Source organism: Piliocolobus tephrosceles, chromosome 12 (assembly GCF_002776525.5).
Source record: "Piliocolobus tephrosceles isolate RC106 chromosome 12, ASM277652v3, whole genome shotgun sequence".
In the NCBI taxonomy this organism is placed as follows: Eukaryota; Metazoa; Chordata; class Mammalia; order Primates; family Cercopithecidae; genus Piliocolobus; species Piliocolobus tephrosceles.
Genome location: NC_045445.1, coordinates 47,360,239 through 47,374,051, shown reverse-complemented (window position 1 = coordinate 47,374,051; position 13,813 = coordinate 47,360,239). Strand labels below are relative to the sequence as shown.

The 13,813-nt window shown below is 35.3% G+C and overlaps 1 protein-coding gene across 2 annotated transcripts in view; it reads left to right on the top strand.

Annotated features, from left to right (window-relative positions):
• The window catches only part of RNF128 (ring finger protein 128), a 112,152-nt gene extending 103,400 nt beyond the window's left edge, over positions 1 to 8,752 (top strand). For both annotated transcript variants that reach the window (XM_023203048.1, XM_023203047.1), the window contains exons 4-7: positions 981 to 1,063; positions 1,908 to 2,004; positions 2,786 to 2,954; positions 7,312 to 8,752. In XM_023203048.1, coding sequence (XP_023058816.1) covers positions 981 to 1,063; positions 1,908 to 2,004; positions 2,786 to 2,954; positions 7,312 to 7,445 — 483 coding nt within the window. In that variant the 3' untranslated portion in view covers positions 7,446 to 8,752. The remainder of the gene's footprint in view (positions 1 to 980; positions 1,064 to 1,907; positions 2,005 to 2,785; positions 2,955 to 7,311) is intronic.
• Positions 8,753 to 13,813: the final 5,061 nt, after the last annotated feature.

The window sequence follows — 13,813 nt, the reverse complement described above, 5'->3', positions numbered from 1 at the left end:
AAATACCAAGAGCTGGTCAAGATTTGGAGCAACTGGTACTCTCATTCATTTGCTGGTAAGAATGCAAAATGTATAGCCAATTTGAAAATGTTTGGCAGTTCCTTCTGAAGTTGAAAATACACTTACCATAACACCTAGCAATCTCACTACTAGATATTTACTCTAAAGGGAGAAAAAAATCTATGTTCACATAAAAACACAACTGTTCATAGCAGCTTTATTCATAATTGTCAAATACTGGAGAAAAGCCAAATATTGCTCAACTGGTGAATGGATAAACTGTGGTACATATGTATCATGGAATACTATTTAGCAATAAAAGTGTGATGGGAACCCCACTGATACATACAGCATTATGGATGAATCTCAAATGCATTATACTAAGTTTAAAAAATCCGGACTCAAAAGCTAGATAATGCATAATTCCATTTATATGATATTCTGGGAAAGCCAAAACTATAAAAACAGATCAGTGGTTGCCAGGAGGTGGGGATGAGAGGAAAGGATAACTACAAAGAGTTTGGAGGAGTTTGTTGGGAGTAATAGCACTATTCTATATCTTGATTGTGATAAGGATTAAGTAACTACATATTTTTCAAAACGTGCAGAAATGTACATTAAAAGGGTGAATTTTACTGTATATGAATTATACCTTAATTTTTTTTAATGAGAAAAGTTATAGAACTTATACAAATGGTATTTTATGAATTCTAAAATCAGGAAAAATAGTTTAAATCAGTGCTACACGTTTCTCTTGGTTCTTTTCCCCTTTTGTTTCACTTTATTCTTTTACCTTTTTAAAGTCTGGATAATTTTAAATCACCTTTGGGAACTTTACAGTTACATAACCATTCAGTGATATAATGCTCCTCCTTTTATAGGAATTTAGGCTGGTTAAGTGCATGTATGTTCTGATCTTCTTCTGTAGTTTAATATATTTTTTCTTATCTGTCAGAGTAACAATAACTACTTGCTTGTAGGAAATTGGCCCTGATGGAGACAGTTGTGCTGTGTGCATTGAATTGTATAAACCAAATGATTTGGTACGCATCTTAACCTGCAAGTAAGTTTGATTTTCTTCTATATCTTCAATAAAAATAGCTGACCCACAAAAATGATTGTGATGGAAGAAAACTATTTTGAATATTTCCACATTAATGTAAAAAATGTTTATTTTTTAACTTATTTTCATTTAAATGTAGAATGGTTTATTTTTATGTTCATTCATTTATTAATACTACTGAAATTGGTATAAGTCTAACTGTAATCTGGTTCAATTTATTCTAAACTAATTCCATAGAAAACTGAGAACCTAGCCAGCACTATATATATATATATTTTTTTTTAATGTAGTCTAATCCATTGAGAAAACAATAAAATGAAATCAACTCATGAGCATCTATTTGGAAGTGTTCATGCCTTAGTTTTATAAATTATCCCTCTCCTGAAGGTTGTTATTAACACTCCTTCTCTTAGCTATTTAATACAATAGTGATGCTCTTGGAACATATCACATTGCCTAAAGCATCAGTACGGTGTTGTTGTACTCAATACTATATTGGACTATATTATTGAGAATGACTGTACCATTTATCAGTTAGGGAATCATAACTGTTTAAGATTTGAAATAATGAACAAAGTCTTAGGTCAGGTAGCATCCTAGCCATTTTCAAATGAGTACTGAAAATATTGTTTTGGAGCTAGGGTAGTGAGGCTTTTACATTTAAAAGTACTGTATTATGGAATTTCCAAATTTTGTTTCTGTGGTTCCTTCATTGTATGAATAGTGTGTTTAAAAGAAAAGGCATCCATTCAAAGACTAAAAGTTACACTAAGTAATCTGTTAATATATATTAGGCAAAGTGTTGCTACTTCATAACTGATAATTATGTTTTTTTCTGCATTAGCCATATTTTCCATAAGACATGTGTTGACCCATGGCTGTTAGAACACAGGACTTGCCCCATGTGCAAATGTGACATACTCAAAGCTTTGGGAATTGAGGTAAACATTAATATGTTATTTATATGAAGAATATATGCCTGGGCTTTGGGGAAAATAACAAAATAACATCCTTATTTTGTAGCTATGTAATATGCCATACTTATAGTGTATACCTAAAACCAGACATATTTATATCATATAGACAATGAGGTGCCATCTTGGGCCATCTCCATTTTCCTTCTTCCTCCCTCTTTCCAAATACACTCATTATTTGGTCAGAATTTGAAATGATAACCATGTAAACCACCAACTTGGCATCCCTCTTTCTATTTTTGTAATCTTTTAATGTTGCATAATGACCAAACTTGGAGTTAAATAAGCAGACATAATTTGAGAAAGCATAATAAATACTAAATTATAATTTTATATTTGGTAAATGAAAAAAAGGCCTATTTTCAAGATACAACATAAAATCAAGCTCAGATCTTGACATGGGAAGATACATAGATGACAGTGGTTCTCAAGTTCCATAGGGGACAGCATGACTTTTTAGGGCCTAACTTGTACCCAGCATTATTTTATGAAGTGCTGGGATCACTCAAATGAACATGTCAGATGAGAGTGCACTCTGCCTATAGCATCTTTCACCCCATTGGTGGACCCAGTTACTCTGTTTTGACTGGGGCAAACAAGAGACCTGTGACCATCAAAAGGGATCATAGGTTTAAAAGGTTAAGAAATATTGCTGCAATGAGTCACCTATAAAGAAACTTTGAAGTGATATGTCGAGGAAAAGCATGTACACTGAAAGGCTTTTAATTTTTTCAAATGCTCTTTAAAGGTGGATGTTGAAGATGGTTCAGTGTCCTTACAAGTCCCTGTATCCAATGAAACATCCAATAGTGCCTCCTCCCATGAAGAGGATAATCGCAGCGAGACTGCATCATCTGGATATGCTTCAGTACAGGGAGCAGATGAACCGCCTCTGGAGGAACATGTGCAGTCAACAAGTAAGCATACTAAAGGTTAATGAGTGCGCTACAATCCATTGTGGATCATATGCCTGTATAGTACTCTTGCTTTTTAGCATTTGTTCCATTCAGCCATTATCATGATCCAAGTTTTTTCTGCTTAAAATAATGCCGTGAAGGATGCACCCCTACCTTAATATTCATATATTCAAATGTATTTGAAATAGATGAAATGCATCAGAGTGGGGATTATTTACAAAAGAAAGATTTATTGGAAAGCTTCTCTCTGATGCATTTAAATCTTGGCTTATTAACTACTTACAGAGGGTAAGGAGAAACTTTAAACTTTAGAAGCCATTGTTCATTGCAGATAAAGCAGAAGTTAAGATAAAGGAATTCTGAAATAATAAAATAGAATTCAATTTACAAAAGCTTGATTTATGCCCAGCTTCTCCAGAAACCATGTTTTGCAAATAGGAAACTGTTTAAGAATGGTATGTGCTGCCACCTGTTGACTATTTACCATGAAATGAACAAACTGTTAGAAACTAAAATTGAATATATCATTTTCAAAATTCATGTGAATTCGTATTGCAACTTAGTAATTTTATGCCAAATGAGAAATTTTAGGGAGTTCTGTTTTTCCCTATAAAGATAAAACCCTTATAAAAATTATTTTCCCTTTCTTTAACCTCAATCTTTTCTATGTTTTTGTTGGTTTGAAAGTCTTCTCTCAATCCTCGTTTTGAGATGATTTAATTCTAGCATAAAAGTAAAACAAAAACTGATTGTCAAGATGACTTATGAAACTTTCAGCTTCCTATGATATAAACCTTTGTCCTCATAGGCTTATCAGTGCCATAGATACCACTTCTGAAGATAGCACAATGAATGTAACCATGCAGAGGCAAACTTTGTATTTCTTGTATATATCTTCCCTTGAATATAAACTAGTTATAAGTATCTTAATAATGGGTGGATTATTCTACCTATAATAGAGAATCATTGTCTGATTGCTCCAGATGATCTTGTACTCTCATAATTGTGTGGTAATAGAATTCAGTAAAGATAAAAGAGAGTGTACAAGATAATTTGTTGCTAGTCTTAAAAAACAACATTCCAATCTACTCTTTTTGTGTTCTGTTATTCTGTGGGTAGAGGTGGGGTGGGAGAAGAGGTAAGCACAACAGATTTTGCAGAGATTTGAAAAGCAAATGAAATAGCGATCCATATTCCTCCTCCTGTATTCTTAATTTGGATAATAGTAATACTCACCCAAGTGCCCCAAAACAGAAACTAAGGATATCCCAAATTCTTCCCACTTCCCCTTCCTATTGATTAAATATCTGTGTTCTCAACTCTGTCCCCTAATTTCCAACCTTAATTCCACAGTCATAGTTTGAGCCACTATCTTCTCTTTGTCTATTCCTTCCATTCTTCCTTGCCCAAGAAATTAGGGGAGCCCAGTATAACTCCTGTTTCTCCTTTAAGACTGACACCTCTTTGAGAAGCCTCTCTTGACTAGATGTGATGGCCCTACTGTTGGCTTCCACAGAACTTCAATCATTGCACTTACTACACTGAATTGTATTAAAACTTCTAAAGTTCCTTTGGGTAAGAACAGTGTCTTATATTCGCTGTTGTCTGTCTAGCACCTAGCACATAGTAGATACTCAAATTTGTGTTGAATGAATGACCAGTTAAACCAGATTTCATTTTGTCTGGGATTACATATTACTAGTTTAAGAATCTTTCGTCTTTTGTATTAGCCATTGATTCTTATGGTGATAGTTGATTTGCATAACTTTGTAAATACACATAGTTCATGTTGTGTGTCACATCATTGGGCTAAGTTCTATTAGAGCACTGGTTTTCAAACTATTCATTGAGTCACCTGGAGGGCTTATTAAAACAGAGAGGTCACCATCAGAGTTTCTGACTCAGTGGGTCTTGAGTGATGCCTAGGAATTTTCATTTCTAATAGGTTCCCGGGTGATACTGATGCTACTAGTCCAGGGACCACATTTTGAGAACCATTGAATAAGGGCCCTACTGTCAATCCCGGCTGTACATGAGAATCACCTGGAGAGATTTTAAACTTTGCTGATGTTTGGGCTGTAACTCAGAGCAACTGTGATTTAACATGAGGTGCAGGGCCCGGGCACAGGTATTTTTTATTTTACTTTTGAAATGATTTCAGACTGACTGACAAAAACATTTCAAAAATAATACCAAAAATGCCCATATACCCTTTGCCCAGCTTCTCCAAATGTTAACATCTTATGTAACCATATACAATTATCAAAACCAGGAAATTTGCTGATAAAATGTTATTATCAAAACTATAAACTTTACTCAAATTTCACCAGTTGGCCCACTAATGTCCTTTTTCTGTCCCAGGATCCCACATTGCATTTAATTGTCATGTGTCTTAGTCTTCAATCTGTGACACTTCTTCGTTCTTTGTCTTTCACGACCTTGACACTTCTGAAGATTACTGGTCAGTTATTTTCTAGAGTGTCCCTCAATTTGGGCAAGTCTGCTGTTTCCGAGTGATTAAATTTATTGTCCATTTTTGTCAAGAATACTACAGAACTGATGTTGTGCCCCTTTCAGTGCCCCCATATCATTCCAGGAAGCACATGATGTTGGTGTCTTATTACTGATGATTCAAACTTTGCCCACTTGGTTAAGGTGGTGTCTGCCAGGTTTCTCCCTTTAAAGTTACTATTTTTCCCTTTGTAATTATTAAATATCTTATGGAGAGATACTTGGAGACTACACAAATGTCCTGGTTCTCATCATACTTCTACCCACTACTTTTAGCAATCATTGATGCTTCTTGCTTGCAGTAATTATTGCTGAAGTATTTACCAAATGGTGATTTTCTGTCTCCATCATTCTTTGTACATTTATTGATTAAACTTCTAATGTAAGGAAGAGCTATTCCTTCTCCTCCATTTATTTATTCAATTATTTATTTATTATACTATGGGATCCTAGATGTTTCGTTCATTCTATAATATCATTCTCATCATTTATCCCTTGCTCATATCATCCTAGATTTGGTCATTGGGAACTTGTTCAAGTTGATTTCTGTGTTCTTTCAGCTTTCTTACTTTCTGGTAACACAAGGTGTTCTAGGTCTGGGATTAGCCAACTTTTTCTGTAAGGGGCCACATAGTAAATATGTTAGGCTTTGAAGGCCGTAAGTCTTCATTTTCATACCCTTATTTTTTGTTTTTGTTGGTTTGTTTTACAACCTTTTACAACCATGATAAACACTTTTAGCTATGGTGGGTAGGCTGGAGTTTGCTGGTCCCTAGGCTAAAATCTAGGTTAACCTTGTACTTTCCCTGTCCTAGCCCTAGAATCAGCCACTTCTTCAGGAGGCCTTTTACTGGAGAATGTTATTTCAAAACCAGAATCTGAGCAACAGACATGTTTATTGCTACTAGGGTGTCATTGCTATTGGCCCTTTTAGTGAACAAGACTAGAAAATATATATATTTACCCTCACAAATATACACATACATATACATTATTTCTCTGTCATTTTATCTATTTATCTGAAAAACAATGACCCTACTAATACGTCTGATTCCAATCCAACACCACAGGGTTCATTCTGGCCTCTCCCTTTATTTATTTGTAACTCCTTTCTCCGACAGTGAAAGGAGAAAGACTCTTTTTATCCACAGTATTTTTACTTATTTGTTCAATTATAGAATATACATAAAATAGTTTCAGCGTTGCTAACACATACACCTGTGTAAAACAATGTCAGTAACTAGTGTACAATTCTTTTTGTTTTTAGCCTTACAGGTTAGAGTCAAAATGCTGTTTTCCAAACTTATTTAAGTTTAGTTGTTTTCTTCCCCGTGCTCTTCACATGGTTATGTATTTCATTTATAATACAATTAAGTTCATTTATTACTGTTTGTATTCAATTTTGGGCATCCTTCCAACTTCCTGGTTGATTTTTTAAGTCTATCTATCTATATTTATGTGTATGAAGAAGCATTGGTAATTTTTTTAAGTTCCCAGGTTTGGACACTTAAAAAATGTATAGCCAGATTTAACAGCTTGTTATATTTAAGGTAAGGAAGAAGTAGAAGACATAATTTTTGCTCTTAAGGAGGCTATAATCTGGGTAGAAATAAACCCATGTGTGTGAATCCAAAAAGGGGCAATTATAAATCAATATAATAATGCCATATATGCTTTATATAAGATATAGCATAAATCATATAATTATTAAAGGTATAGGGAATGAGTATGATAATCAGAGTATGATGAAATTAAATAAGAAAGACTTCTTGGGACTAAATGATGAATTTTGTCTTAAAAGAAGAGAGGGGCAAAATCATCCTAAAATTGCTATTTCTTTTTAAAGATGAAAATCTACAGCTGGTAAACCATGAAGCAAATTCTGTGGCAGTGGATGTTGTTCCTCATGTTGACAACCCAACTTTTGAAGAAGATGAAACTCCTGATCAAGAGACTGCTGTTCGAGAAATTAAATCTTAAAGTCTGTGTCAATAGAAAACTTGAACCGTTAGTAATAACAGAACTGCCAATCAGGGCCTAGTTTCTATTAATAAACTGGATAAATTTAATAAAATAAGAGTGATACTGAAAGTGCAGAGATGACTAATATTATGCTATAGTTAAATGGCTTAAAATATTTAACCTGTTAACTTTTTTCCACAAACTCATTATAATGTTTTTCATAGGCAAGTTTCCTCTCAATAGTGATAGCAACATTTTTAGACATTCAAAACTGTCTTCAAGAAGTCATGTTTTTCATTTATAACAATTTTCTTATAAAAACATGTTGCTTTTAAAATGTGGAGTAGCTGTAATCACTTTATTTTATGATAGTATCTTAATGAAAAATACTACTACTTTAGCTTGGGCTATATGTGTCAGGGTTTTTCTCCAGGTGCTTATATTGATCTGGAATTGTAATGTAAAAAGCAGTGCAAACTTAGGCTAGTTCTTCTTGAAATGTCTATTTAAGCTACTTTAGGTTAATAGAACAAGATTAAAGCAAAATATTCATTTTAACTTTTTCTTGTTTTTAAAATTAGGCTGAATGTACTTCATGTGAGTGTCAACCATAGTTTATCAGAGATTATGGACTGAATTGATTGGTATTAGTGACATCAACTTGACACAAGATTAGACAAAAAGGTTCCTTACAAAAATACTGTGTAACTATTTCTCAAACTTGTGGGATTTTTCAAAAGCACAGTATATGAATCATCATACTGTTTGAAAATGGTAATGACAGAGTAAGTAACACTAATATTGGTCATTGATCTTTGTGCATGAATTAGTCTACAGAAAAAAAATGTTCTGTAAAATTAGTCTGTTGAAAATGTTTTCCAAACAATGTTACTTTGAAAATTGAGTTTATGTTTGACCTAAATGGGCTAAAATTACATTAGATAAACTAAAATTCTGTCCATGTAACTATAAATTTTGTGAATGCATTTTCCTGGTGTTTGAAAAAGAAGCAGGGGAGAATTCCAGGTGCCTTAATACAAAGTTTGAAGCTTCATCCACCAAAGTTAAATAGAGCTATTTAAAAATGCACTTTATTTGTACTCTGTATGGCTTATCTTTTGTTTTAGAATTTTGTTCAGATTCTAGCAGAATTTAGGCAAAAATAAAACAGACATGTATTTTTGTTTGCTGAATGGATGAAACCATTGCATTCTTGTACGCTGATTTGAAATGCTGTAAATATGTCCCGATTTGTATTGATTCTCTTTAAATATAAAATGTAAATAAAATATTCCAATAAAAGATTGTGTCTGGTGTTAGTTTAACTGTCTGTATTAGGATGTTTCTTGTGTCACTATAAAGGAATACCTGAGACTGGGTAGTATATAAAGAAAACAGGATTAACTGGCTCATGGTTTTGTAAGCTGTATAGTAAGTATGGGGCCAACAACTGCTCCACTTCTGGTAAGGGCCTCAGGAAGTTTACAATCATGATGTGAAGGTTAAGTGGAAGGAAACACACCACATGGCAAGAGCAGGAGGAAGACAGAGAGAAGCAAGATGTCCCAGACTTTTAAACAAGCAGATCTTGCATGAACTGAGTGAGAACTCACTTATCACCAAGGGGATGATACTAAATCATTCATGAGAGATCCACCCCCATGATCCAATCGCCCCCACTAGGCCTCACCCCCAACACTGAGAATCACATTTCAACATGAGATTTGGAAGGGACAAATATCCAAACCTTATCACTGTCCATACACTAACTTTTCTCATATAATATGTCTGGATTTGGGAGGTAAGAAAATGGTTGGATGTAAATGGTCATTTATCTATTTGATCAATAAACACTAAAACTTTAGTATGATATATTTACATATTACATAGAGAGGAATGGATGCCATTGTAGTATCATTCAACTTACCATGAGTTATTGTTAAATGTCAGAAAGGTAAAAAGAGGTTGACCAGTAATAATATAACATTAAAATAGACCTTGATGCCAGTCCATCTTCATGCTATCAATGACATAGGAGCTTTTATTACCTTAAAGTGTTTCTTCAGCCTTCTCTTTGGCAGTGTGATTGTCAGGATGCTGTTAATGAATTAAGTGCATCTTTCTTTTGTCAAGCATGTTAAGAATACACAGATGCCTGGAACGCCTCAGCACTATGATTATCAAACCAGGTACATGTGTCTTATGTGACGATATGCTGGGGACAGGGGTGGATGTGTGATGCCTATATTCTTGCCATATAATCTTAGAGAGTTAACCTCTTTTCAAGTTTTGTGGGACTTCTTTTGGGGCATTTTTAAGTGTTTTTTAAATTTTTAACCATTGTACTGAAGTATAATTTACCCGTTGTAAATATATCATTGGAATACGTTTAGCAAATGTGTAGATATGTACAACTATTACCACAATCCAGTTTTAGAACATTCCATCACCCCAAAACATTCCCTCATGCCCATTTACAGTCAGTTCCCCCTCCCATTCCCAGCTCCACACCACCACCAATCTGCTTTCTGTCTCTATAGATTTGTCTATTGTGGACATTTCATATAAATGGAATCATACATTATGTGGCCTTTTGTGACTGGCTTCTTCCCCTTAGCATAATGTTTTCAAGGTTCCTCCATGTTGTAACATATATCAGTATTTCATTTTCCTTGCTGAGCAATATTCTATTGTATGGATATACCACTTGTGGCTATCCATTCAACAGTTAATGAACCCTTGGACTATTCTTTTTGGCCATTATGGATGGATAATGCTGCTATGCACGTTCACATACAAGTATTTGTGTAGACATATGTTTTAGATTCTCTTGGTTATAAACCAAGGTGAGAAATTCCATAACACTTGTGAATTTTCTTCCTGTTATTATCGTTTGACATTCTTTAGCTTGAGCATCAGACTTGATGCTACACTCTCACATCGTAGTAAAAATATAAGCTGATGTTTTTTAACAGTGGCAGTAACATTTGTATGTCTATGGAGTCTCCAACTTAAAAAGGGTTTTCACAGTTTATTTGTAAGTTTAATGGAACCCAGGTTGTGTTATCTTATAAATAAGAATATACATGGTTCCCAAGTCTATCAGTAAAAATATATTTAGAGATACAATTGGAATGCTAGGAAGATTCCTTCCCCCACCTACATCTAGTTTTTGTTCACTTATGAAACATTTTATTTAAGTTCTAAAATGTCTGGGAAAATGTTATCACCTTAGGATGTAACAAATTTTGAGTTACTTACCTTGTTCATTGCATTCGTTTGGAGTTAATTTTTTATATTTTTAAACATTGAACAATGTAACATTTAAATAAATATACTACACGAGACTTAAATTCATTATTATGATGGACACTTTGACCTCCAGAGATAAATGTTCATTATCCTCTACCGTCAGAGCTAATGTGAAATGTCTGAGAAACACTATCCACTAGTTCTCAACCTTTTTCTACATAAACAGTCTCATTAATGTGGTACATTAATAGGCATACCTAGACTGATAGTTAAGAGAGTAGTATAGATAAATAGGATTTAGCATGGAAGGTTAGTGACAATTTCCCCTTCTACTTGTAATACCAACTGATATCCCACGTCTAAACCACGGCCTTAGAAAACTATGGTCATGTGCTGTTATAAACATTATTTTTGGAGGGGGTAACAGGGTCTCACTCTGTCACCCAGGCTGGAGTGCAGTGGTACAATCTCGGCTCACTGCAACCTGTGCCTCCCAGGCTCAAGCAATCCTTCCACCTCAGCCTAGCAAGTAGCTGGGACTACAGGCACGCATCACCATGCCAGGCTAATTTTTGTACTTTTTGTAGAGACAGGCATGTTCTCTTGGCGTGTTCCCCAAACTGGTCTCAAACTCCTGAGCTCAAGCAATCCACCCGCTTTTCAACCTCCCAAAATACTGGGATTACAGTCGCGAGCCACCGCACCCGGCCCCTGTCATAAACCTTTTTAAAAAGCAATTCAGTGATCTAAAATTCATTAATAGCCTATTTTTTAAGAAGATATCTATGTGGGTCTTAATGGAAACATGAGTACCCCCAATTTGTTGTAGAGTTTGATTTTCAAATACCTAATTTGCTTTAAATCAGTGCACCTAAAATGTTAATATGCCTACAAGTTACTTGGGGATCTTGTTTAAATGCACATCCCAGTTCAGCAGGTGTAGAAGGAAGTATGAGATTCGGAATTTCTAGCAAGCTCCAGGGTGATGCAAATGTTGCTGGTCTGGGGTCCACACTTTCAGTAACAAAGCTTTAAATGGCTCTCCTGTAGCAGTAGTCCACCTGTTTTGAATCTTACTGCTTCTAAACTAGCTGCAGACTGCAGAAAAGTATAAGCTAAGCTAGTGATACTCCTTTCAAAAAAGCCAGTAAAATCCTGAGTGACAGCTCCAGTCTTTCCATAGCACAGGGTTTGGAATTGCTATTTGGGGTTTCCAAATACCTTTTCTTATAGGTGTTTGAGGCTCTTAGAAGGCTGAGTCAGCTGAAAGACTGATCTTCAGAAAAATGAGGTATTATTTATCTCTACATGGTGTATTATTGGGTCTGTTAATATGTGGCTTGGATAAGTCAGAAAACAAGAATGGAAGCAGACAGATGATTTGGGAAGCTATATTATCATATGGCAGGAAAGTGTTGTGAGGCTAATCTGCTAATCTAAAGCCATAGAAAAAGAAGTAGAGGAGTGTGTGTGTGTGTGTGTGTGTGAGAGAGAGAGAGAGAGAGAGAGACAGAGACAGAGAGACAGAGAGCGAGACAGAGAGAGAGAGACTGACCGACCAATGGACTCACCGACCAAGTTCTTACCTTCAGTGTTTTGGTAATCAGTGGCCTTTGAACTAGGAAACCTAGTAGGAGAAACATCAACCAGGGGGAATATTGGAAAAATAAGTTTGGCTTTGAACATGTTGTATTTGAAGACAGAACTATGGACCATATGCATAAGCAATATAGTGTCATGGTTTGTAATCAGACAAATCTAGGTTCAAATTCCAGCTTTGCCGTTTATTTAGCTATATGATCTTAAGCAAATTACTTCTCTGAGCCTCCTTTCCTTCATTCGTAAAGTAAGCATGTAAAAATGTGCAAGCTTATTAATGAAAATTAAATGACATAATACATATACAGCACCAGTACAGCACCAGTGCAGTACCAGCAATGCAGTGTGCAATCCCAGTCCTCCTTCCCCAAACAATTTATATTGACATTGAATAGAGTGGCACGCTCTATTTTTTAAGGTGCTTCTAGGAAAATACTTTTATTTGCAAGGGTGTGAAATAAGTCATGATCAAGCCAAAAATTTAGATCACATAAGCAATTTAATTAGAAAAAAATGTTTACATAATCGGTGAAATGTTTACTTACAAAAGTTGGAGCTCTCTAAATGCCCTGCTGTAAGCCAAAAGTGGGCCTGATCCTATAACAGGAAGCATGTGGGAATACCTGGATGAAGTTGCAGAGTAAACAGGTAGAAAAACCATCCAGTTCTGGATAGCCTTTGACACACTGTAACCTTTAAGGTTATTGGAAAAGAATGTGGTTTGATGGGGAAGGAAGTAAAAACAGGAAGGAAAAGTAAAAAGAAAGGAAGACATCTCTCAACATTTGTTACATTTACTGATCTTTCTCCAGGAAGAGAAGAAGAAATTACCTCCCTTAGTACACATTCAAATTGCGAAGACTTTTCCCAAAGACACATTACAGTCTGGACTCCGAAAGGATTATCTCTTTCCAAACTGTCCAGATAGCTGCCTTGGGACTACTTACTGCCATTTAGTAGAAGAGAATCACAGATTGCCCCTTTTCTCATTCACAAGAAAAATCCCTGCTTGGAGCACACGCCTGCCTCACTCGAGATGGCTCACATCTTGGAAGGTTACCCCAGAGACGCTCCTCCAGGGCAGAGTTCCTTGGCTTGGCATCTGAGTGTGCCCCACCCCATTTTTTTTTTTTTTTTTTTATCCACGTGGCTTTGCGGCTGTATTCTCAAAACAGCTTGCCAAGAGCCCCTTGCTTATACATTGCCTCCCAACTCCTTCCTCCCTCTAAACTTGTTTTCACTTTTAGTGCACTCTTTAATTCCGGTGGACTTAGTTATTGCAATAAATAAAAACATCTCTCAAATATTTCCTCACAGCGATATCGTGCAAATTACTAACCTCATTCACCTTAGTGTTCAAACCGCTGCGCATCATTGCCAAGATACAAAGAGGTAAAGGTTGCTCCCAAAGGGTTTTTTTTTTCTTAAGAGTTTAAGAAAGAAAAAAAATGCTCATAAATTGTTTAGGTTCCAAAATAGGAAGTTGCACAAGAGATCTTCTGTGGTTCATTACAGTAGTTTAATAAGCAGATAGG